Genomic DNA, 26077 nt, shown 5'->3' on the forward strand with positions numbered 1-26077 from the left:
GTTCAGTCAGTCAAATGTAAGACTTGTTAAGACCTTTTTATGACCATTATGATCTAAATTTATGACCCACACGAATAACGAAAAATAACAGTCATTAAAATTCCCTTCAAAATATTTTTTCGGGCGGTGTTAGTGTCTGGGAACATTGTTTGGAAAAGTTTGGCTAGATCTTCATTCCCGTTGTACAAGTGATGTTTGGTCACGGTATTCAACACCCACAGGATCTCCGCTTTCAAGGTGGAGGTTGATCCGAACCCACTGTGTGTGCAACTGGAGACGACACAGACCGATTGTTAGTAACGGATAATACCGATTGTTAGTAACGGGTTTGAGCCAACTACTAAACGCACCGTCTTCGAGCCATACTGTAGCTGATGGCTTATGTCATATGTTTCTATTTCATCTTTTGGAATTCATATCAACTTTATACAGCTCTGGAAAACATCAGGAGACCACTTCACATTTGTCTGATGTCATCCTACGGTTGCGGAGTGACATTCGAATGAGTTGACGGTCATATTCAAATTTGCAGCGGTGTCTTAATTTTGAATATGACCATCAATTCATTCAAAAAAATCTGAAAAATGTGCAGTGGTCTTTTAATATACAGCCCTGGAAAAAATTTTGTTAATAATTTCTAGTATTTTATGATCTGCATAATTAGTAATAGCTAAAGATTTAGTAATTTGAATACTTTATTGTTAATACATTGGTGGTGTGTAGGTCTAATTGAGTGCCTGTAACTTTAAGAAGAATGTAAAAAGTAATTAGCTGTCAGTCACGGTTTTAAGCTAGTGGAAAATAGTTGCGCACAGTGCAAGGATATGTGGATGCAAATCATTGTGTTTTCAATGTCATTAGATAAATAAATGTTCAAATAACTAACAAGCCAAAGAAAATCTTTCTGGATCATGGAAGAGATGGAAGTGTCTTGCAATGTTCATTTCTATGATTTTGGTGAGTTTGTCAATAGGCTGTGTAGCCTATTTCTAAAATGTCATTAAACCCAACAGTAGACCTAAATGAACTAAATTCCATAGCCTAGGTAGGGTAGCAACACAAACTTGAGAGGTGCATTTCACCAAATCAACTTAGCATTAGCTAGGCTATTATTTGTTGCTTTGCAGTCACAGTATCACACACATGACAGCTGCAGGTTAAGAGCTGCATGTGTGTGTGAGGGGAAAAGACAAATAGGCTACGGTAAGCACTAGAAGCATGCTTTGCGCACACTGACATTAAATATGCATCTTATTGCGAAACACTGTCATTCTTATTGAACATAATCGCCGGAATTTCACAGAAACCCGCTTCAACCCTCTCTGGTGCAACACTTGACCATAGACTGTAACTGCACTGCCGTATGGACCTTGTAGTTGTGGAATGCTGTGACAACACCCAGATTCCTCAGACAGAACTACAACAAGCGGAATGGATGAATGCCGCCGCCAGCACATTTCTCGTGGGGGAAAAAGCGATGGTAGCCTAGAACCGTTGAATGAACCAATTTATGAATTTAAGACTAAGGAAAATCCGACTTCTTAGGGCCTAAAATTCTTATTATCAAATTTAAGACTTTTTATTACTTAGTTAGTGTGTGCTTCACCTCACTGTGTGTTCACTAATTCACGGATGGGATAAATACAGAGACCAAATTCCTTTTATACTTGGCCTATGAACCTAATTTACATTTTTACATTTACTTTTTATGACCATGCGGAAACCCTGATGTAATTTTAGAATGGCCTATATTCATGAGTGATCAAACCACTCAAACCACACACACACACACACACCTGCGTAGCTGCGGTGGCTTTGCTGATCTGGTCCTGCAGATGTGGAATGTGCTTCTGCGCCTCCTGGATCTCACGTGCAAGTTTGGGGGAGGGGTTCCGACTGTACTCCTGCTTCAAGGACTAAACGTCACAAGACAGACTTAATAGCTGGGTGTGTTGGGTGTGTGTGCGTGTGCGTGTCGTGTGTGTATTCTCATACCAAGCATGTGTGTAATGCATCAAAAGTTCATCTGGTGTAAGGTAAAGACCAGTGCACTCACACCCTTTCTCTCTCACACACACACACGGCCCCCACATAGACTTTTAGGCCCCCTCCCATACTGCACTCAGGTGTCCTACACTAGTGCGTCCTACACCAACTGTGGTCCTACTGAGGCCAGGGTCTACCAAATATTACCAGACCTTACAGAAGGTAAATTAGGATGCAGGCTCCATCATGTGATCATGTGTCCTTTCTTAAGGAGCATGCATATCGGCAAATACACATTTCTGTACAGTACAGTGACACACACTGAACAAGCCATTTACCATTGGTCTATGCTGTATTGTAAGAACCCAGTGCAGTAGTGTGTGTGTGTGTGTGTGTGTGTGTGTGTGGCGGTGTATTTGGCTGTGAGAAAATATGTTCCTGAGTCCTTTGTCAGCCTGAGGGTAGTAGACCACTCTTACCACAAGATAAACTTGGTGTTGTGTGCATGTGTCTGTGTGTTGGTTCCTGGGCTGTTGTGAGCACATTAGTAGCCAGTCAAGTCGTGAGTTTCTGTTTCCACTGACCTGTGTGGTTGGGTGCCAAAAACTCAACTATTCTCACACGCACACAGACAAGCATACATGGATGTACACATAAACAAACACACGCACACGCACGCACACAAACTAGGGCTGCCCTAATATCGCAATATGAACCTAAATCATGGCTACAAGTAAATGTGCACAGTTAATCTTGTCACATTTATGACTTTTATATTCATGTCATCCTCCATGCCACTTCTGATTGGTGAGCATGCCTAGCATGTGAGGAGCACAGCAATTCTGATTGGTGAGCTTCACAGCCGATCAGAAGTGCTGTGCTTGGCATGCACTAGGCATGTTCCCCAATCAGAAGTAACACAACTTAAAGAGACATTTGAAATATGTGAATCTGAACTGAATCAATTAACTGACATTCAAAAATCCTATAGCAAATCACAAGATTTTTAAGATATTTTTAAGATATTTTCCCCAAATCTAATACAGGCACAAATATACAGCATACATGCATACAGGCATACAAAAAACACAGACACAAACCCTCAAACACATAGACAGATGTGCATCAACACACACACACACACAGACACAGACACACACACTTAAAGCATATCTGTGGCACTGAAGCTGCCAATTAGTCTCAACAGGAAGCTTCACTCATATCGGCAAGGCACACACCAAACGTTCCTGCTAGTCAACGCCAGGCTCTGAAAATAGTTCAGTTTGCCCGTAGCGTCTCTCTCTCTGTCTCTCACACACACACACACAGTACACAACTCTCACTTAAACATCTCACTTCACACTCAGCACAACAGTATGGCACCGTCGCCACGGTTACCGACGGCAGAGACGACGGCACCCATTCACAACCCTTCCCTTCTCTGCCTACCCTCATTCTCACCCAACAATAATAATTAGCATTAGCACCCGAGCGCTAACCTGTAACTCCAGCAGCCCCTTCGACAACATCCTCTGCAAGATGTCAACCTTTTGGCTGTGTGCGCTGCTGTTCTCTTCCTGTTAGGAGGGAGGGAGGGAGAGAGAGAGAGAGAAAGAGCAAGAGAGACAGCGAGAGAGAGAGAGAGGAATACAGGAGGGTTGGCCAGGGCATGACACCCATGTTAAGCAGATGGTGGAGAGTGAAGGAATGAGAAAGAAGGAAAGAAAGACAGACAGAAAGAGAAAGAGAGGGGGGAGGGGGGTAACAGAGAGGGAGGAGAAACGCCAAGCAACAGAGTGAGTGAGTGGCTTCAGAACAATCCACAGGGAGGGCGGAAGAATCATAACAAACATGACTCAACTACAGAATAATACACACATACACACCACTAATCCATTCAGAGATAGATAGAGAGATCCACATAGACCTGAACAGGTTTATGGATGGTGGATACGTTTTAAAGAGACGACACACTTACACCTGAACAGGTTTATGAATGGTGGATACGTTTTAAAGTGCGCCTCATAAACTTCAACAGGTTTGTGGGCAGAACTAGTACATACAGGTTAGGCTTGATAGTCACAGGTTAAAACCAACACAACACACACACACAAGGTTTGAAAATCAACACACATACACCTGAACAGGTTTAAGAATGAGGGAAAAAAAATACAGGGGAAATACACACAGACAATATTAAGGATGACGGGTAAGAGAGATAACAACAAGTAGTTTAGACTTCAAACAGGTATGACTACAGATGTTGCTGAGGCTACAGACAGGTGACAGGTGACAGATCTGATGTCATACTACAGAGAGAAAGAAGTGAGACTGCAAAACAGGTCAGACTGGTGTGTGTGTGTGTGTGGTGTGTGTGTGTGTGTGTGTGTGTGCCTGGTGTGTGTGTGTGTGTGTGTGCCTGTGTGTGTGTGCATGTGCCTGGTGTGTGTGTGTGTGTGTGTGTGTGTGTGTGTGTGTGTGTGTGTGTGTGTGTGTGTGTGTGTGTGTGTGTGTGGTCTTACCCAGGCGTGCAACGGCGAGGTGGGGGGCTCTGCGGTGCTGAAGCCCCTCTCCCCGGCCATGGTGGGGGTGGAGAGGGGAGAGGAGACGGCCGAGCCCCCCAGCGTGGAGGACAGCTCGCCATCGCCCTCTGTCAGCGGAATCTGGGGCAGCCCAGGGGGACGCCCCAAAACAGTGAGGGCCACATACGAGCCCGCTGCCGAGAGCAGAGGAGAGGGGAGGAGAGACAAGCAGAGAGTCACAGGCATATCAGCGTCATAATCCGCCTACACACACACACAGTTCGGGTAAGACTTCAAGTTGTCAAGGTGCTATTATGCTTGTCTATGTTCAGTCCTATTTTGCGGTTTTAAAACCTGCACTGTAATATTGTTTTGGAAACTAAACTTCCTGAGCTCACAGACAGTGAACATACAAATTACCAAACAGACACACACCCTATCAAGTACGAGGAGCAGAGAAGATGGAATAGGTTGTGGTGGAATCTTATAATGTACTGTAGCTGGCCATACTTACATTTTATCAACTTGACAACCTCCACATGATTTGATTGTGTTACTAAGGTCCCGTTAACCTAAACACCACAACAACATTAATGCAAATTCCAGAGAACAAAACAGATAAACAATAAAACAATATAGCCGCATCATGGCTTTCCCAAGAAATGACTTCCTGTTATTATGTCATCAGAGATACTTGTCATATGGGTAGATGCCCATCAGGGGGCAGTATAGACAGGTGAAAACATGCATGGCATGGATGTTATATCTGTGTGTGTCTAGACAGACAGGGGAAGAAAAAAAAACATGTAGAAGTGCATGTAGAGAGAGTCTGTGCACGTGTGTGTGTGTGTGTGTGTGTGTGTGTGTGCATGCATGTTGACAGAGGAGAGGTGCAGTGCACACAGGGCATGTGTATCTGGGAGGTGCGGCTCCATAAAAGCAACTCCTATCAGCCATCTCGAGGCCAGTACACAAGCGTGTATGTGCGTATGTCTCTCTCTCTCTATGTACATGTGTGTGTGTGTCTCTGTCTGTGCACGTGTGTGTGCGTGCGCGTGTGCGTGTGCGTGTGTGCGTGTGCGTGTGTGTGTGCGTGTGTGTGTGTGCGCGTGCGTGTGTGTGTATGCGAGTTCAGGTACATATGTGTGAGCATGCATGTTGACAGAGGAGAGGTGCAGTGCACACAGGGCATGTACAACAGGAGGTATCTGGGAGGTTCAGGCTCCATAAAGCAACTTAATGATCCTATCAGCCATCTCGAGGCCAGTACACAAGCGTGTATGTGCGTATGTCTCTCTCTCTCTATGTACATGTGTGTGTGTGTCTCGGTCTGTGTGTGTGTGTGTGTGTGTGTGTGTGAGCAAAGGCACCTTAATGATCCTGTCCCCCGTCTGAACACCAGCTCGCATAGCAGCTCCATCTGAAGCAGGGGAGGAAAAAACACAGGCAAACATTAAGACACCTACACCCCAAAAGTGGTCCTCAAGAGTTCTGCAACAACACCTTATGATTTAAACATTTTAATATAACTCCCACCTCTTCAACACTCCAGACCTACCCTAAAGACTACTACAAACATTGCTACAAATTATATAATCGAAGCATATTATGCATGATGAATCTAATAATCTAATGTATTCATAAAGTCTCTGAATAGCCATATCTGTCAATTCAAACCAGAATAGCACTGACTTTGCATGGTAATGTTAACCGGCCATGAAAGACAATCATATGGCTGACAGAGAAAAAAAAAGACCTACAGGACGACCAGTTTCCTTATTAAGCCTCGCCCTGGGCTCAAAGAGAACCTTCAAGCACTTTGAAAAGAATACCCATCTTTTCTCTTGATTAGCTGTATGAGTGCATCGTACCTAGGGATGGGCATTGTTAAGAAATTATCAATCGATGCCATTATCAGGTCTGCTTATCGATGCGATTTCTTATCGATTCCTATGCCATTTGCTGAACACTTATAGGATGGCTTTGAACTTCTAATTTAAAGTGGTTTTAGAGAATGAATATCAAGTGTGCAATATCAATACAGAAGTTGAATGCTTTAAAATGTCAATTTCGCATACTGTGACGTGCCGAGACGCGGGAATGGATGGGACAGAATGGAACATTCGGAATCGTTAGTGAAATCTTAACGTTAAAGGGACACCAGGCAAGCCTGATGCTTTTTCTCTATGAAACTCCCCCTCACTTGGTCTGAAGCTCTTTTCCTTTTCTTTGCATCTTCCGTCCAAGGGTTTTAAGCTGCTTCTTTGCCGGCTCTGCCATTATACACACGTTTGCAACAATCTCTAGCGTTTTGTTAGCCTGCCTCTGTGCTGTGGATGCAGGATGTAAACTGATCCTGCTTCGGTCGGCGGGTAGGATACACCGAACTTGCAAATGGGATATTCTTCCTACAGGCAGTAGGGGCGGGCGAGAAAGCCTTCATTCGCCCCGTAATGAGTCATTTAACCATATACCGACTTACGAAGATGATTAATTAACACAAAAACGTTGCCTGGTGTCCCTTTAATGCGTGGACGTGTACGATTCCAATGGATCGGAACATTTGGAACCAGTTCCAAAGACGAAACCTGGAACCTAATCGTACCTCACCTGTGTCGCTTTGCATAACAGCATGTGGCATCTGAGGACTAAATGTAAAGAGTGGTCACACGCTCAAACCGTCCATGCAAAACTATTTTCTTTTATTTCGACCAACGTGCCATCGCTTTCTACACCTTCATCAGGGTTAAAGAGGGTTTTCTTTGTTTTCAATCAGTTGATCACCTCAGCTAGGTGTGCATTTACCAACTACATTACCAACTACATTAGACTAAATGTAAATGTAACCATGTAACAAATAGACTAAATGTAAATGTAACCATGGATGGCCCTGCCCCCCCTCTGCTGGCTTTTATGAAGCCTGGTGTGTGTGTGTGTGTTAGTGTGCGGCCTGCTAAGTGATCCTCGGGCGGGAACATGATTAAGTGATACTGGGCTGGGAAACTAATCCCCCTGTGTGCTTTAGAGTGGCCAACATCTGCCCCGACTCAGACATGCACACACTCTCACATCAAAGAGACAGACACCACACAGCTGCAACTACACACACACCAATCACAGGAGCTCCTACTGCCAGTACCAACTTCACAGACCAATCATCAAAGCTCTTACTGAAACGCTAAACCACATGAAGCAGCAAGGAGCTGAAACTGATCCTGTAGTAGCCTAAACAGAAGAGAGTTCTTACTTACACTATACTCACTATACACAAAATAAGCTTACGCTATAAACAGCACTCAACAGAGCAATACATGCTGGACATCTCCAAATATCTCCAATTTACTCCTTATGGCATAAAGGACATGCTCCACCACACATACATAATTTTAACAAACCCTGATTGATTGATTGATTGATTAGCTGCTGTGTGTTCCTGGGAAGAACATGTCTTCATTTCTAAACTGCTAGATAATTTCACGACTGCAGGGACTATGGAGAAACGTGAGAAACCACATAGAAGATTTCCCTATTATGATGCACCTCATTTCCTCTAATCCTTCCCTACTGAGTCCGAGTAGCCACGTTTACGTAGACAGTTTTTTTTTGTCATTCCAATTAAACTATTCCGATTGAAAAATTTGTGCTGTCTATTTACATGGGGTACGTTCTATTCCGATCAGCTGCTCTCAAGCGCTTTAGAATCTTTGATCGGAATAGTCGTCATTGCCTACTTTTCCTTGAGAAGATACAGCAGTCAATCCGAATGACCATATACATGCTGTTCAATCGGACAGGAACGGACTACACCACCTCCTTCATTCCGATTAAAATTCTGATTGGATCAGGAATTTTCATTCCGATTGAGGTGTTTATATGACTATTTTTATTCCGATTGAGCCGTTATTCCGTTTGTAATCGGAATAGAAGTGTCCATGTAAACGTGGCTAGTGACAGTGTCACATTGAGAGCGTCCAGGTATTAGGCTGCTGGGAGAGATCTGTTCTACTCAAAGGAAGCATAAGGCTATGCTCCAGCCAGGCTCATTTTCTCTATGCAAAACAAATGGCACTGCTTCCTAGATGCCTAGCCAGCCAGCGCAGTACTGCTACAATCACACACACACACAAAAACATATAGACATTTATCTACACTAGTGTTGCACGGTGTATCGATACTAAAAAGGTATCACGATGCCTTAACGCAAAAAACGTTTTTAGAATCGATACTTTATTAAAATAATAATGTTCTGTGTCTGTGTGGACTGCTCCCACTCTCCATGCACGAATCTAGGCAAGTGGGCGTGTCAAGCATGCATCTCTGAGTGATAGACTAGTTCTTTGAAGAAAGTCCTCGGCTTGTAGATAAAACAGAAGGTGAAGTGAAATCTGGAACTATTACGGATACATCGCCCGGATAGTGAAGGCAAGCCATCAGGTACACAGAGGCCTGTTTGTAAAATATGTTTCAGTCATTCAAAAGCAGTAGGCTACGCATAGAACTTGGCTAAGCACCTCGCAGACATATCCCAACATTTTTAAAAGAGTTCAAAGAACGACAGGTTAACGAATAGGCTATAGAAAACACCACTACATGATTAGTGCCAAGTTCATCTCTTCAGTTTTAGTCTAGCCTAACTGAAATGAAATGGTTTTCTGGGATAAAACAAACCTTCCTTCATCAGTGAATTTTGACGAGACAACGACTGATCATAGTGTGCTGTGATGAAAACGCAATGTTCGGTCAGTACTACTGGTAATGTTTGTCATGGCATGTAGACTGCAATTTGTTAAATAATTATTGCCCAGATGTAGGGTAGGCTACCCGAAATGTGCCAATTGAAGCCCACAGCATAGGCTATAATGCCACTGAAGCGTGTTGAGTCCTAATTATAATAATAGCGGCTTTTACGTGGTAGCAAATAATGTTATCAAAGAAATAGACGTAATGTAGCCTACACAGATATATTGCAACAGGTAATGGTGTAGGCCTATCTGACAAAGACCTGGTTGGAACGTCGTACTTGTACACTGGGAGCAAAGAAGACTATCTTCACCTTTTCCCCTTTGCAACTGTCAAAGAAATCCTATAAACACAGGAAGGCCTAGGGTAGCCTACATCAGATGGCCTAAAGATAAGCCCCCTCCGCATAGCATTCAGTGATTTGCATGCAGTCATTTTAACACTGTCCTTGATCTAGGCTACTTTGGCTATTTAAAAGGTACTTTATTGCCGAAATACAACACCATGTAAATGGAGACAACAAAGGACTTAATCACACACAAATTACTATTTTACTGTCTATAAAAAATAATACTTATGTAGGAAGTTTAGAACCCAGAATTGACCTGCACACTAAAAATGTGCACCAAATTCACCACAAATGGCTCAATACACTTGGAGGAGGTCTGTGTCCTTTCTTTTCCAGATATTTTCGGATTTTGCCGTGGTATCGTTTCAATATCGAGCATCGAGATATTTATGGCAGGTATCGTATCGAAGTCATAATTTTGGTATCATGACGACACTAATCTACACACACACACTTACAAAGATGAGCGCATACACACAGAGACATATGTAGACATATATCTACACACTTACAAACATAAGCGCACACTCACTGACACATACACTTTCTTTAAGCTCATAATGAGAAAAAAGCAACTTGCAACTGGTGAGAGATAACAAGATGGAGGATGGAACACAGCGATCGATCGGGCACAGCACATAGGCACAGCGCCAAGTGGCCATGCTGTTAAACTGAGATGATCAATCAATAATGTAGAACAATCAGATCGGCAGTGCACGACTGGTGGCAGATAAGGTCGTTTGTGGTGGTGGCAAACACAGATAAGCACTAAACCAAGCAAGCATGCACACGCGCACACACACACATTAATACAACATGCACCGTTTCCAGTCCAGATCCGATTTCTTTAGATTACTTTAAAAACAAGCACTCAAGCACAGAAGCACAAAATAAATAAACCCATACCAGCAATACAACCACCAGAACCACTATCTCTCTCTTCCTCTCTCTCTCATCTAAGTGTAGGAGAGTATATTGCTATTCTCTCCCTTTCTGCAGCTTCAGGCTGAGGGAACCCTAATTGGGCTTGTTCAGAGTCTATCAGTTCTGCTTCGCTCCAGGAAGCAGCGAGACTGGAGGACTGCAGAACACTGCAGAGTGGACTGGAGCTGCCCCTGAGACGCTCACTTTAACTCTCTGTAACTATAACTCACTGTAACTATAACTCACTGTAACTGTAACCCTCACTTTAACTCACTGTAACTATAACTCACTGTACGGTAACCCTCACTTTAACTCTCTGTAACTATAACTCACTGTAACACTGTAACTATAACACTCTCACTGTAACTATAACTCACTGGTAACCCTCACTTTGTAACTATAACTCTGTAACTCATAACTCTCACTGTAACTATAACTCACTGTACGGTAACCCTCACTTTAACTCACTGTAACTATAACTCACTGTAACTATAACTCACTGTAACGGTAACACTCACTTTAACTCTCTGTAACTATAATTCACTGTAACTATAACTCTTACTTTAACTCTCTGTAACTATAATTCACTGTACCTATAACGCTCACTTTAACTCACTATAACTATAACTCACTGTACCGGTAACTCTCACTTTAACTCTCTGTAACTATAAACTGTAACGATAACTCTCACTTTAACTCACTATAACTATAACACACCGTAACGATAACTCTCACTTCAACTCATTGTAACCAAAACTTACTTAAACTCACTGTATAACTCAATTTCACTGTAACTATACTGTAACTCACTTTGGGCAATTTCCTACCCGAAACCAGAAAAGGTTGCTAGGTCGGTAATTGCCTACATAGAATAGCAGAAGTGCCATTCGTCATGTTATGAGGTTATGTGCCATTAAAACAAGGCTCGACTGTAATGGTTGCCTGGTTGTTAGATTAGATTAGATTCAACTTTACAAGTGGCAATAAGATTTGGTTGGCTTTGGCAGCAAAACCTCATTCCTGATTGCCAAGCTGGCAACCACTTTTAAAAGTTGATTTTGGAAATGTTATGTTAAGGTCACTGTAAATATAACTCACTGTAACTACACTTAAACTCACTCTAACTGTAACTAACTTTAACTCACATGAACTATAACTCACTTTAACCATAGGTCTCATTATTACTCCCTGTAGGTCATTCAAATCAAACCTAAACTCACTGTAAATCATTGTAACTATATATCACTTTAACTCACTCTAACTGTAACTCCCTTTAACTCACACTAACTGTAACTCATTCAAACTATAAATCAAACCTACAAAAGGGCTCTACAGTATTTCACCTCCCAAAAATATTTAGGGCGCTGGTTAGACTTCTAACCATGTTGTTTGTCTACAAAATACACCGCAACATTGGGAAAACATTACTGGTGCAAACCATAGAATCACGCTCGCAATGCAGCATAAAAACTACACCTCCCATCAACGTTAGCAGTTAACTCGCTAGTAGTCGCTTCTATCAAATCCAAGAGCTGCAGAAAAAGCGTAAAGTTAGACTAGCCAGCCAAGATTCAAAGATTGAAGAAATTAGTTCTTCTATCCACGAATTCATCGGATATAGGAGGAACAGGATGAGATTCTGAGAATGCAGTGAGAGAAGGAAAGGTAACCTAACATGCCTTTTAGCCCAGTTGACGTATTGGCTGCAATATGCAAAATATAGCTGTAACGAACCGGCACAAAAGTAGCCTCCCGTAATACTCCCATTTTATTCAAAGGTAGAACGCTACTGACAACTCCAGGCTTCCATGCATTCTTGTTTGTTTACACTGAATACAAGCTGAAGTGCAAAAGTATTAAAAAATATATATCCTTGATTAGACTATGTTGGGTTTTGTGGAAGAGCAAATTGACTGTCTTAGTAGTAGTAGTATTCAGTATGCAGTCAGATAGGTCACCATAGGCATATTTGGATTAGCTACAGATGGATTCCCAAATAAATAAATTAGCCTACATTTGGCAGGATACTTGATATACAGGCTGAATGCAAATATGGCAATGTATTATATTATTTTACATTAACAAAATGTAGGAAAATAGAACAGACTGAAAATAAAGTAGGCACTGATCTTTAAAATCCTGTTTCCTGTAGCCTAAATGTCGTCAGTCATTCTTAATCTTTGCAATTGGTGCACTGGCATGTTCAACTGTTAGCTGCAGTGTAATGTTAGATTATGTGTAAGTTAAGTACAGAACTGACTGTGTGCCCAAATTTGTGTCTGTGCTCCTAAATTTTTTTAATTTGGGCGCACATGTGCTCCTGGAAAAAATGTTAGTGTAGAGCCCTGACGTTTCTCTATAACTTCCTGCAGGAGGAGTGACATTTAGAACAGGAAGGGAAACCCTAACTTTGACCAAAAATATATTTAGGCTACTCACTTCCATATTTAGCGGTTTTGACAGCATGTTTGTAAACTCTGAATCATAATGTATAGGCATGAGTGAATGCCCTTCATTATGGCTGACGTGTGTGGAGGGACTAGGAGGACAGCGACCCATTGAGGAGAGGGACTCACCTTGCTTGACGTGTTGTACAAACACAGGGTTGTCTCCGCTCACAGTCAGTCCGAAGCCGTTCTCATCTTTCTGGATGATGACGCATCTCTGCACAAGCCCTGCACCGGACAGACAAGGACGGGAAGTTAGAGACCCACACATGCAAACACACACACACGCACGCAAACAGCCTTGCAAATACAAACACAACAGACAAACACATACACACACATACACACATACACACACACACACACACACACACACAGTGCAAAGGTGTTTAGATTCAATCAATAAACAATGCTATCAATAAACAGAGAGACAATTCAGATGATAGTCTCTTTGCTGACAAGTCAAGCGCTAATCTTAACCAATTAGGGATGCAACATTTAATTAATTAATCAATCAGTTGTTCAACTACTACATTAAATCACCAACTATTTTGGTAATTGGTTATTTGGTTTGTGTCATTTATTAAGGAATCTAAAAACTCTAATTGTTGCTTCTAAAACTTGAATATGTTAAGCTTTACTAGCTTCTCTATGACCATAAACTAAATATATTTGCCGAGTGGACAAAAAAAAGGCATTTGAGGACATGACATTGAGCTTTGGGAAACAAAACAAAACACCATTTTACTGATCAAACAACAAATCAATTAATCGAGATTAATCAACTATGACAATAATCGTTAGTTGCAGCCCTAATACAACTAACTACTAACACAAAAGCAACAGATGGAAGGAACCACTAAGAACAGGATGGCCAGAGGGTAAAGGTCAGAAACCCGGGGGCAACAGCCCTGAGGAGGCCCCACGGAGCTTAAACACCAGGAGTGATAATGGGGAAGCAGTTAGCCGTCACACCTTAGCTCCTCCGGCTTTGGAACGATAGTCGGAACACCGCTATAGTGCTCCAGGTACGTGGCTTATCTGTGCAACTTAACTCAAGGTAAGTGTTAACCTTTCTAATAGAAGAAGCTTTTAGCTTTTATAACTTTGATACTCTCTGGTGTGAGTTTTATTGTGAGTATTTTAGGCATTGGTCCATATGTTGGCACACTGATAAATCCCTTAAAGGGACACCAGGCAACGTTTTTGTGTTAATTAATCATCTTCGTAAGTCGGTATATGGTTAAATGACTCATTACAGGGCAAATGAAGACTCTCTCATCCACCCCTACTGCCTGTAGGAAGAATATCCCGCTTGCAAGTTCAGTGTATCGTACCCGCCAACCTTCAGTCTCACAAAGTCTCAGATGTTGCAAGAAGCAGGATCACTTTACATCCTGCATCCACAGCACAGAGGCAGGCTAACAAAACACTAGCGATTGTTGCAAACGTGTGTATAATGGCAGAGCCGGCGAAGATGCAGCGAAAACCCTTGACGGAAGATGCAAAGAAAAGGAAAATAGGTTCAGACCGAGCGAGGGCTCGCACACGTATCAACTTGCCTGGTGTCCCTTTAAAATCACCAGGTACCTGCACAAACCTGTTTTTCTCTTGGACAACACTGACCATAGTAACAGCAAGGTGAGCAAACAAATACAAGCTCAACAGTGCAGGGTGACACTCCGTTGAGCTGTCATCTGTGAACTAAACATCTCCTCAAAAGAAGCCATGTACCATCCCCATTCCCACTGGAGTCTGCCACCTCAAGGCCCATCAGTTGTAATAACACTATGGCTGCATTTCATTGGACATTCTCTCCGTCTTTCTCTCATCATTGGCTCAGAAGGCATTCAAGTGTTGAGGTTGGAGTCTCCATGCAGGAAGCCACTCTGAGACATCCACCCGCCCATGACCCGAGCTCTGTCACACAAATGTAGTCTCCACTCTTATTGGTGGCTGGGTTTGTGTCTGCTTTCCTATTGGTAGTTCAGAATTCCCTCCCTCTTCCTCATTGGTGTGTACAGAGGCTGCTTGAGGGAAGTCATTGTGAATAACCCAAGCCCTGCTTGACCGCTCTCATGGGCACTGAACTGATGTATTTGAAAGGAGAGGGGACACCCCTAGCCAGGGCTAAAAGAAATGCAGGAAGGGATAAGGCAGGTGTGGCAATTGAGGAAGATGGAGGGATGGAGAAACTGAATAATGGGGTAAACAGAGCCAAGGCAGAGGACAACAAATAATATGGATGACAGACCCCACACACAAAAAAATGGATGAACACACACACACACACAAACAGAGCGCACAGTGTACACACACAACAAACAACAAAGATGGATGAAATAACACACACACACAGACCAAATAATAAAGACGCTTGAACAACATACACACATACATACAGTAGCTTCACACACACTCACAAAGAAACAATAAAGATGGAGAACCACACATACACACACAAACAATAAAATGGATGAACAAAGACAGAGTCATAGCACCATACACAGTCTCTCACACACACACACACACACCTGCGTACACACACATAATACGGCAGCAGCAAGCAGGCTTACCGCAGGACTCAGGCCGGACTTCCACCACCTCACTGCCTACTTTCCTCTGCAGTTGATCGTCTGGCCACACACACACACGCAACATTGTGCACCCATACCATAACACACATCACACACACACCCAGACAGGCAAAACACACCCACACAGAAAGAGAGATATGGAGAACAAAAAAAGAGAAAACTCAAATGAAAAAGGAAGCGCAGAAATTCAACCCCAGTGTTTACGGATGAATGGTGTGGCTTCAGTTCACACAGAACAGCACTCTGGTTACATGTGCAGACAGTTAGGAGTTAAACAAATATGGTGGTAGTTGCAATACTAAGAGATATTAGTAATGACAGCCACACTATTCAGGAGAAAAATCATAAAGACTGAATGGAACACTGGATGGAAAATAAACTTGTATTAGTTTGGTTAGAAGTCATGACACGTCATGCAAAAAGCAAAGCTCGGCGAGAAAGCCTTGAAGGAAAAACCTTCTCAAAACCAGTGAGATGGTGAAAGTAAGCCCCATCAGGCCTTGAGAGCAGGTTTCCAACGTGACCATGAATGACACCAGTGTCCCACCTTAGGAAAAGGGGCGCTCGGAGCTGGGCGAAAATGCCTTTATATGGCTGGAAAGCCTGACTAAGTGCTAGAGAAAACATCGCCTCTTACAGCTTAACGCCAAGTCCATCGGAGAGTGGATCAACACCAGCCCAGTGGACACACGGACACACACACACACACACACACACATAGAGGGGCCCTTTCAGAGTGCGGGATTGAGGGAACACAATCCTATTAAAAGACTGGTGACTTCAAGGCTAAACGCTCAGCACTCATACAAGGATAAGTTTCCAGGGCTAAAGCACCCTCATTAAGACACCATTCTCCAATCCTCTCTGTCAAAACTGCCAATCAAGTCCACTCTCCCTTTCTCTACCTAGGATGTCATTCTCCAATTTTACAGTACAGAACTACCAAGCAATCCTCACTCACTCTCTCCCTGTGAAAGAGGCCATTCTCAAATTCTCCGGTCAAAGACTGTGAATCAAACCTCTCTACCTTTCTTTATCCAAATGATAATTTTTTCCGATTCCCCAGTCAAATCTGTGAATAGCACCTCATTCTTTCTAATGGAGTCACCTAGAAGCAAGATGACAGCTGACTATACAGCCAATGTGGTCCTACTCTGGCACAGAACCATTAGAACTGGACCAGGATCGGGTCGGTTCCGGACCAGAACTAGCACACCACTCACATTAGTGGTCATCAGTCCTGGCCATGCTTGCTTGAGACCTTTTACAGTGTGTGCAGTGTGGGTTTAGTACAACCAGGGTTCACAGATCATGTGCATGATTGGCTTCCATGCCAGCCAAGTATGAAACATGGGGTGCATGTTTGCCGGTGCCTGGCAGAAACAGGCCCTGGGTCTCCTGCATGATCTTGAGAGGGGAGAGAACAGGACCAGTACTGACAGTACCGCACTGGGCCGCCACAGCTTTAAGCAGTCTCTGTATAAAGCCTCATCAGCGCTGTTAAACACAGGAGCCTGAAAGCTTTGCTGTACTGCAGTTGTGAGCAGCAGACAAATGGAAAACAAATGTTTAGTGCATTAACACACACAGGCATATGCACACACACACACACACACACACACACACACTTCAAACCACACATGCCCTTCTTCTGGACAGACAAGCGTGTGTATGTGTGTGTGTGTGAAAAAGAGAGAGAGTGAGCACAAGAGTTTGTTGGGGCATTAATGGAGGTGTGTCTGTATGTTTGCATGTGTTTTTGAGTGTGTGTGTGTGTGTGTGTGTGTGAGTGAGTGAGTGAGAGAGAGAGTGGAAGAGCACAAGAGTGTGTTGGGACATTTATGGAGGTGTGTCTGTGTATGTTTTGAGTGTGTGTGTGTGTGTGTGTGTGTGTGTGTGTGTGTGTGTGTGTGTGTGTGTGTAAAAGGAGAGAGGGGTGCTGTTTACCTGTAGGGTCAAACTCATGGGGGGGTGAGAGTGAGCCTTTGTCACTCTTGGGCTTCTTGTCTGGGGGGTGGTCTTTGCTGAGAATACTGCTGCTTCTGCCATGGGGAACAAGCACAACAGAAGGCTCATTAGTGTTTTACATACCCCAAAAAGGGTGTGCAGTACTAAACATGTGTCAATGTACAATAAATAAGATGACCTACGGATTTAATGTATGATTTACTTACATAAATATGGCATGATTTATACATACAAGAGAATGTTCAGGACAACACAGCAAAAATAACAACAAAAACAACACCAAACAACAGTCTTTCTTTGTTTACCCAGCTTTTCTTGTTATTGATAGCCTTTAGTAGAGTGGAAACAAAAATATTCATAAAAAAAATAATTAAACCATTTTTCGGTCTTTCAGGCCTTCATATGCAAAATAATAAAAATCACCAACTGTCATCGGTTAATGTCATATAAATTTGCAGACTGCCGATATCATTCAATCTAAGCCGATATTGGCCGATACCAATGTTGGCCAACATACCGGTGCATCTCTAGTAGTTTGTCCCCCACTATATAGGCCTCATAAAACAAGAGCAGAGGTCTCCAAACAGAAAACCCTCAGCCACTGAGATGCTCAGTCACATAGGACACATGAGTCTGGGCTGTGCGAGTCATGTGACCATATTGGGACAGTGAAGGGCTTTTCCTTCTAGAACTTTTAGGAGCCGCCACTCAACTCGTGCCAAGAAAAGACCAACCCAGAAATACAGCCCCGGCCACAGGCCTGTCGTCAACAGGCCCGACCGGCCCCAACTGGGCCAGGCCCAACCCAAACCGGGCCCTGCCTACCGCCTGGGCTACCACAGCAAAGTCCAAAACCAAACACAGCCTGCAAACACAGGGCCCTGCAGCCAGCAGGGTACACAGCCAACGTTCTGCAAGTAGCCTATACAATCACAGCATTCTGAACACAGCCTGCTCAGACTCAGCTTTCTACCTGTTGGCTTTACAGATAAAGCTCTCTGCCTGCAGCCTACACAGACACCACGTACTGCCTGTACTGCCTACTCTGAGGAAGACACAGTAGTGTCGAAACGTTAATCAAGTGTTTGCACTGAAATGACCACAAGCGATCAGTGTGCTCCAACTCCCTATCTTTTTCTTAAAACCTGCTGTCCTACTGAGAAGCACCTGATTGCACAGTTTCCTAAGGATGATGCGTGGAATGCCCTACTTTAATTACCGCGTACTGCCTGTTGGCTATACAACCACAGCCTTCTGCCTGCTGCCTGCACAAACACTGCTCAGCCACAGGCAAGGCCATGCTCATGACCTCAGGTAAATCTAAAAGCAGGCAATGTTTCTACACTAACACAGCTTCAATCCTGTGTAACCCAGGGCAACATGACTTGTGAGTGACAACTCTGACCAGCAGAACTTGTTTGTCTTTTTATAGCCCAGCCCGGCCCAACCTGGACACAGCTGCTCAACACCAGCTGACTGACTAATAATAACAAAATGTACATGTACACAAAAAAAGAAAAAAGAACCAAAGCTACAGGTAGCCTACAGTAGCGTCATCAGAGCAGCTGCTACCAGATCCAGTCCAACTCTCTCTCTTCCCCTCCACACCCAGACTTCCCAGAACAACAACCCCAGCTACAGGCTATCCCAGGTAGGCATTACAGAGCAGCTGTTGCTACTACCAAACCTTCTCCCACCCCCTTCCCTTCCCTCCCTTCACTCCCTCCCTTTCTATCCGCAGGCTGCCTGCATCGTCAGAGTGGCCTCTGTTCTGCAGGGCATGCTGGGAAGGGCTGGGCCGGGCGGTGGGAACAGGAGGCTTTTGTGCCGCTGCAGTCGCCCAGACTGAGACGCGTCTGTACCCAGGAGCCCTGCGCTGCTCAAATATGGCCCCGGGCAGCGACAATAGCGGAGTTTAAGCCTGCTTACACTACAAACAGCCACCGCTGGAAAAAACTCTGTCAAACACATCAATGACAAAATATAGATAAACAAATACACCAGTCTCTTACCTGATTGCTTTTTTAGGAAACCTGCAGAGAGAGTAAGAAAGAGAGAGAGGGTTAAAATTATTCAAGCTTTAGAATTTTGAGTTAACTTCAAAATACATAAACAAATCAGGAAAATACAGATTAACACATCCAACATTACTACCGTAGGCTTCTACCATCTCCCTACCTAACTACCTCTCATTTCCCCATCACCAGTAACCGACGTCTAATCTTTAGCCCTAAATCGATCTGCACTGCAAATCTTGGGGATTACACTGTAATTGCCATTAAGCCTAATCCTATGTGCACATAACTCTGCTGAAGTTTTCATACACAGCATGTCAATCCTGACCCCTTTATTCTGTCCCGCTGGTCTCTGGGCCGAGCGGACGACCCCCTGCAGCCCGCACACAGATTAGAGGTCCGACTCGCCTGTTCGCTTCATATTCCCCAGCTGCAACATGACTGCCAGCAAGAGGCACCATAATCTACCGAGAGTCGACCAAATCAATAGAACACACTGTAACCTAGTCCCTTTACCTTAAAATAGTGGCTTCAAATTAATGTGGATGCTACACTGACTTTCAATATGGAAAGGATATGTTGTTGTTGCGATTAGGAGCATGGCCTTATTTCATTGGTTTTAGACAAACTAGGAATCGCGTTAGAGCTAAAGGTCAAGGGGAATTCCTACAATGTGTTACTTTGAGGGATAAGTGTCATATTCCATCCATGTTTATGGTCTACACAGACAGATTGTGCCACCTTTACTTTCGGTTCACTCCTTGCTTTTGTGTGTTGACCAATGTATCGTTTTTTCTATTTAAACCTTTATTTTACCAGGAAGGTCCCATTGAGACACAATGTCTCTTCTGCCAGGGAGTCCTGGTCAGATGGCACAATTTTTTTTTTTAAAAAAGAAAAGAAAATACAACATGGGACATGGGTACAGAGCAAAGACATCAACAGCACACTAACACAGAGGACACAGAGTCAGAGACAATGCATCGGTTGACTTTGACATAACTTGAACAACTAGTTATCGTGTTTTGGGAGCTGAACCTCCCTTTCCCAACTCAATAAATCTACTACCTCAAGCACCAATGAGCACAGGTTGGCTGGAGGGTAAAGGTGAGGCCAGAAACAATAATACAATAGCCCTGAGGAAGCCCCGCGGAGGCATGATCAAGGACCAGGAGTGATAATAACCGGGAAACGATGGGTCGCCACAGGCCTTAATTGGCCCAGATTTGGCCCAGCATTGGCCCGACAGTGGGGAAGAGGCTAATGAAGTTCGGTTCTGTCTGTTCTGTTGCTAAGGACCTATTCCAGTGTCCACACATTATCTGCACAACGTCATACCATGCGTACCATTACATCAAAGGGCTTTTCTTAAGCCTTGATGAACATCACAGATGTAGCCTACTAGTAGCATTTTAATGGTCTGGTGATTATTTATCATTTACGTTACAGATAAGTGCTCTTCTTAAGCTAAAGCAGGGATGAAGCATCTTGTTGTGGTGCTTTCATGAAGATATATGGCGACATGAAGACAAATAGATGTGCAACTATACAGCAGTCTGAATTTTTCAATCAATGCAAAAGGGTCATTCCACGTCAATTCAACCAGGGACCACGCACTTAGGCCTCAAAAAATTACCAGGTGTACCTATGTTACCCAGGAGACACACTGTAAAATTACTTTCATGTAAGATCAATACTTTCCAAGATACAGCCAGTTTTACAGGGGGAGGGGGGTGTCGGCCTTTTGTTCAGCCTCTTTTTTTGTCAAAGTTCAAAAGCCCATAGCGCAAGAACTAAACAATGTAAATTTTACAGTGTGTCTCCTGGGTAACATAGGTACACCTGGTATTTTTTTCAGATTTTTTTGAAACCTAAGGGCGTGGGCCCTGGTTGAATTGACATGGAATGACCCAAAAAGCTGTGGCTTAAAACAAATATTCAAAAACTGGCCCTAAAATGTCAAATTCAGATGCAACTTCTCGCAATGGGCCATCATTTTGTGTTGATAAGGGAAAACGATTTCAGTGTGTTTATGAAACTGCATTCCTTGTTTGTTCCTTGTTTATTTATGCACATCATAATCACTGCTTTTATACAAACAACAACTGAAATAGCCTCAGATTAACACCCATAAAGATTTAAGCTGCTTGCACTCAAAGCATCACTGATGCAATATTAACAAAGATGCAAGCATGGGTTTGTAAACTTCACCAGTAATTTGATGGTACCATGCTCTGAAACGTAATTACATGTTCTTATGTCTCTTGCATCATGGACATGGCAGTACAGGTTCCATAACCAGCTAGTTGAGGTGGTTTTCTGTTCTGTTAATTTAGTGTGTGAGCTCCGTTAGTGCACAGGGCATACGCCATATTCCCCATCTAAAATTAAAACTGCTCTGCAGTGTGGTGTGGTGTGGTGTGGTGTGACTTGGTGCATTCACACTCAGCGATGAGACAGGCTGCGACCACACATTATGGGATGGATTCCCGGAAACAGCGAGAGCTCCTGGCTGACATCCCACTTCCTGCGTTACTGTGGAGATGCCCTGGCCAGGAAGGCATTGTGGGGAAAGGCCAGGCCTGGGGCCAGACTGGAATAGATGGAACTAGCTTAGCTTAGCTCATTAGTTCCCAGCTCTACATCCTTCCCCACAGCCACCACCTCCAAACTAGGGGATCACAGAGTATTTCACAAATCGCTTGGCCCACAACAACAATAATCTCACAATTCAGTGATTATTACTGTGATGATATCTCTATGATTAGGCCTAATCACAATATCTTTACCTGTTGAACAAACAAAATATCCCTAAGTATGCACAAAAATACCCCTAAATGGGCAAAACGTACATGTATTTGATGTACAAACAACAAAATGCTCAGAGTTTTTGCACTCTATGATATTTCCTCTGTCAGTTTCTTTTCACTCATTCATTTGTGCCCAGTAGTGATGATACATCAGAATCGTTTGGTCAAATGAGTCGAGTTATCAACTAAGAACACCTGCATGTTTAAATAAAAATATGTTATGTTATATAAATCTACATTTGTTGGCAGTGTATCAATAACCTATCACTAGCATCTGCCAATTTTATATTCAATATTTCATCCCACATCTACTCCAAAAGGACAAGGCACCACTGCAGAGGATGCAGAGAAAGTTCCCAAGGGGAGCCTTTCACCCTAAAAAACCCTTCACAGGAAATATAACCAATTAGCACATTTATTTTTACCTTCCAAACAGATGTCCAATATCAAGAGGTTTCTAATGCAAATTTCACCATGAGAATAGCCTACGTGTTGCAGCAAGGTTCGTCAAGGACAGGGTTTAACAGTGATTTTGTAAACAATTACAATTATGCAGACAGCAATGTCCCACCAGACAGAATAATCAAGTGGCATTTGCAAGGATTGATCAAAAAGATTTAGCGGATTTAGTTTGGCTGGAACTGGACCTCCGGAACCAACCAGACAGACAAACATCATAATCAACAGCCTCCTTGCACCGTTGCTTTGTGTGTTCTGAAATGTATTTTTGTAGCATTGGGGGAGGGGCATTATCCCAAATCACTGATGGAACACTGAGGGAACATGTTATTCCTTCTCATAATCCACCAACCACGGAAAAAGAGAACACTGCTAGCACTATTAACCACAGAACCGATATCTAGCTGTCGCTATCTAGAACTTGCTCAAATACAATTTCCCTCTCATAATAACAACACAACAGCAACTCACAGCAGCAGGAGTAAACAGACTGATAACTCCATTACTCCATTATCTCCCTGGCCGTCACTGGAGGTCCATTCACACAGGGACCAGCAGGACTTGATCTTTCCTCCCAGTGTTGCTATTTGCAACGAGCCACTATTGCCAAAGCTGATGCAATGTAGCTACTTCACGTAAAGTTGGGGGTGACACACACACACACAGTAGCAGTTTGTTGATGCAGCAGCGGTTGCTAGGCTAAGACACAACACACTGGTCCAGTGAGAGGAGCGAGAGAAGAGAAGAGAAGAGGGAAAAGTGAGGGGAGAAGAAACCGGCGACGGTGCTTTGGGCCATGGCGTCACCGTCACACCCGACCAGCGGCCCAGAAAAGACACCGTGTGGTTAACCTGACCGGGAAACGCCGTGGAGCCAATGACCGCCCGCCTGGCCCAACCCCCCCAGCCCAGCGGCAGCTGGCGCTGACTCTGGCTGTGACATGGGCCAGATGGGGCCCACCTCCACGCCGGACTCCACTGGAAACCAGGAGGCGACGTGGAATAATCCCTCCGAGTAAAAAGCAGGCCGTGAATAGAGCTTTTATAAGACTACGTCTTGTCTGTAATACACTCCACCGTCAGGGCCAAGACACACACACACACACACACACTCTCAGTAACAGTGAATGGCATGTACACACACAGGGCAGGCACATAGGCAAGAGTTTCTCTCACACACACACACACACACACAGCATGCAAGAGAGCTGTTATGATGAACTGAAAGTGCAACAGTGAATGGCACCTCTGTGAATTGGGACAGTTCAGGTCTTAGAGGACCCTGGGGAGAGATTCGGAGCTCTTGCTCCAACAACGAGAGGACGGAGGAGCCGAAGGTCGACTCGCACCGCCATCTCTGAGAGACATCTCGGCGTACCGGAGATTACAACTCTGTACTTTTGGCTTGTTGTGGCACTCTGTACTTCTGGCTCGTGTTTGGCTTGTAAATCAGGCCATCCTTAAAAATATTTTCGTTTGCCGTAACCCGACCGACCCTGTCAATTTAGAACCGGCCCAAATATTTATTTTTTCCCTTTTAGTCCGACCGACTTGCCGGTTGTAAACTTGCGTTAATACCGACCGATTGTTTTTTTTACTCTAAACAACCAATACAAATGCAATAAAATAATTTTCTTTTAGTAGGCCCAAGTATTGTGAATATAAATTGCCTACATGCAAACGTGGCTCACTTAAAAAAAACCTGTGGCGCCATCTCTACACCATTGGTTTTACGCGATGTCACACTATGGCCTACGCTTCGCTTCATTTCATTCACACAAACTGATAACGCTTTTTTGGCACGGAAGTTCTGGAAGAACTGTGGCCAGATCTTTTCTCATCCCTTCTCCCCTAGTCTAACGGTGACCGTGGTCGGAGTATTGAAATTGGTTGTGGTCTATTCTGCATTTCTGAAAATATGGGTCCGCCAACATGGAGACTGCTGGTCCGCTGGAGTCGTGGAGTGAAATTAGGCCCGGTGCTTCATCTGATAATTTGCTGCGCAGTTGATCAAGAAACCGCTGGTCGACGAAAAAAAAAAAACAAACGTTTCTGCTATCGATGTCATTAAACATGGAGCCCTACAATTAAGTGGTGGTATGAGCATTCATTCAATGCGCTGCCTGTCTCCGAGAAAACTGAAACTAATCGATAACGTTGGTATCAAAGCTCCGCTTCAACCTGTTGGAAGGCTATTTATTTATTTAACTAAACTTAATAGAACGACGTTGTTTTTGGAACTTCCTTAGAAACAGAGCAGAGACTGTATAATACACTGTATAGCATTGAGTATTGTATAGTCAAATTTCAATATAACGGGCCAAGAGCTATTGTAGCCTTCTTTCTGGGTACATGTAGATGAGCCCTATGACCCAAAAGTCTGCCATGACTGGGCCTCAGGTCAAAGAAGTTTGAGAAAGGCTGGTCTATATAACCTGCATCAGAATGAGGTTTGCAATGGTGCCTGAAGGCACGGGTTGAAGACCCAGTCAGTTACGGGCCACGATATGCACATTTGTGTAAATTCATTCCTACGTAATCACCATGACCAAAATTGTACTTTTTTTTACTTTGAATCTTGAAAAAAAAATATTGACCTACCTACCGACCCATTTTTAAATTTTTTTGGCTGTTACTGCAAACAAAAATATTTTTAAGGATGGCCTCATAAAACACTGGGGCTAGTCTTACATGGTCATTGCGGCGACAAGACTGGCTCCATATCAAACAAATAATAAAAAAGAAATGTCCAAAAAGGCAAATCTCCCCCAAACACAAAATGTTCCTTTTGGAGATGACTCGTGCTGTTCGACATGTGGTCGCTTAGCCTCTATCACTCTCTGGCTCGGAAAGTGACTTTTGTGTACGTGTGTGTGTGTTGTGCGTGTGCATGCATTACTGAGTTAATGAGTATGTGTGTCTGTATGTCAGTCTCTGTCCGCAAGGTTGAGTATGAGTGAGTGTGCTTGTGTGAGTGTGCTTGTGTGAGTGTGAGTGTGTGAGAGAGAGAGAGAGAGACAGAGAGAGAGAGAGAGAGAGAGAGAGAGAGAGAGAGAGAGAGAGAGAGAGAGAGAGAGAGGAGAGGATGCAGGGCTGTGGGACAGGGTTGACAAGCCACACACAAGCCACAGGAAGTGCTGAAGAAGGGGGGTGGAAGTGGGGGGTAGCTGTGTGTGTGTGTGTGTGTGTGTGTGTGTGTGTGTGTGTGTGTGTGTGTGTGTGTGTGTGTGTGTGTGTGTGTGTGTGTGTGCGCGCGTGTGC

At 43.6% G+C, this 26077-nt stretch overlaps 1 protein-coding gene across 1 annotated transcript in view; it reads right to left on the reverse strand.

The window, feature by feature from the left end:
* Window positions 1–26077, reverse strand: part of arhgef12a (Rho guanine nucleotide exchange factor (GEF) 12a) — a 67486-nt gene that overhangs the window by 19027 nt on the left and 22382 nt on the right. Inside the window, exons 2-10 of the mRNA XM_048267005.1 lie at window positions 19546–19566; window positions 17513–17607; window positions 15545–15604; window positions 13098–13196; window positions 5879–5928; window positions 5023–5080; window positions 4509–4702; window positions 3486–3563; window positions 1797–1916 (exon numbers count right to left, since the gene is read on the reverse strand). Of these exons, the coding sequence (XP_048122962.1) occupies window positions 1797–1916; window positions 3486–3563; window positions 4509–4702; window positions 5023–5080; window positions 5879–5928; window positions 13098–13196; window positions 15545–15604; window positions 17513–17607; window positions 19546–19566 (775 nt within the window). The remainder of the gene's footprint in view (window positions 1–1796; window positions 1917–3485; window positions 3564–4508; window positions 4703–5022; window positions 5081–5878; window positions 5929–13097; window positions 13197–15544; window positions 15605–17512; window positions 17608–19545; window positions 19567–26077) is intronic.

Source organism: Alosa alosa, chromosome 16, assembly GCF_017589495.1.
Source record: "Alosa alosa isolate M-15738 ecotype Scorff River chromosome 16, AALO_Geno_1.1, whole genome shotgun sequence".
Classification (NCBI taxonomy): domain Eukaryota; kingdom Metazoa; phylum Chordata; class Actinopteri; order Clupeiformes; family Clupeidae; genus Alosa; species Alosa alosa.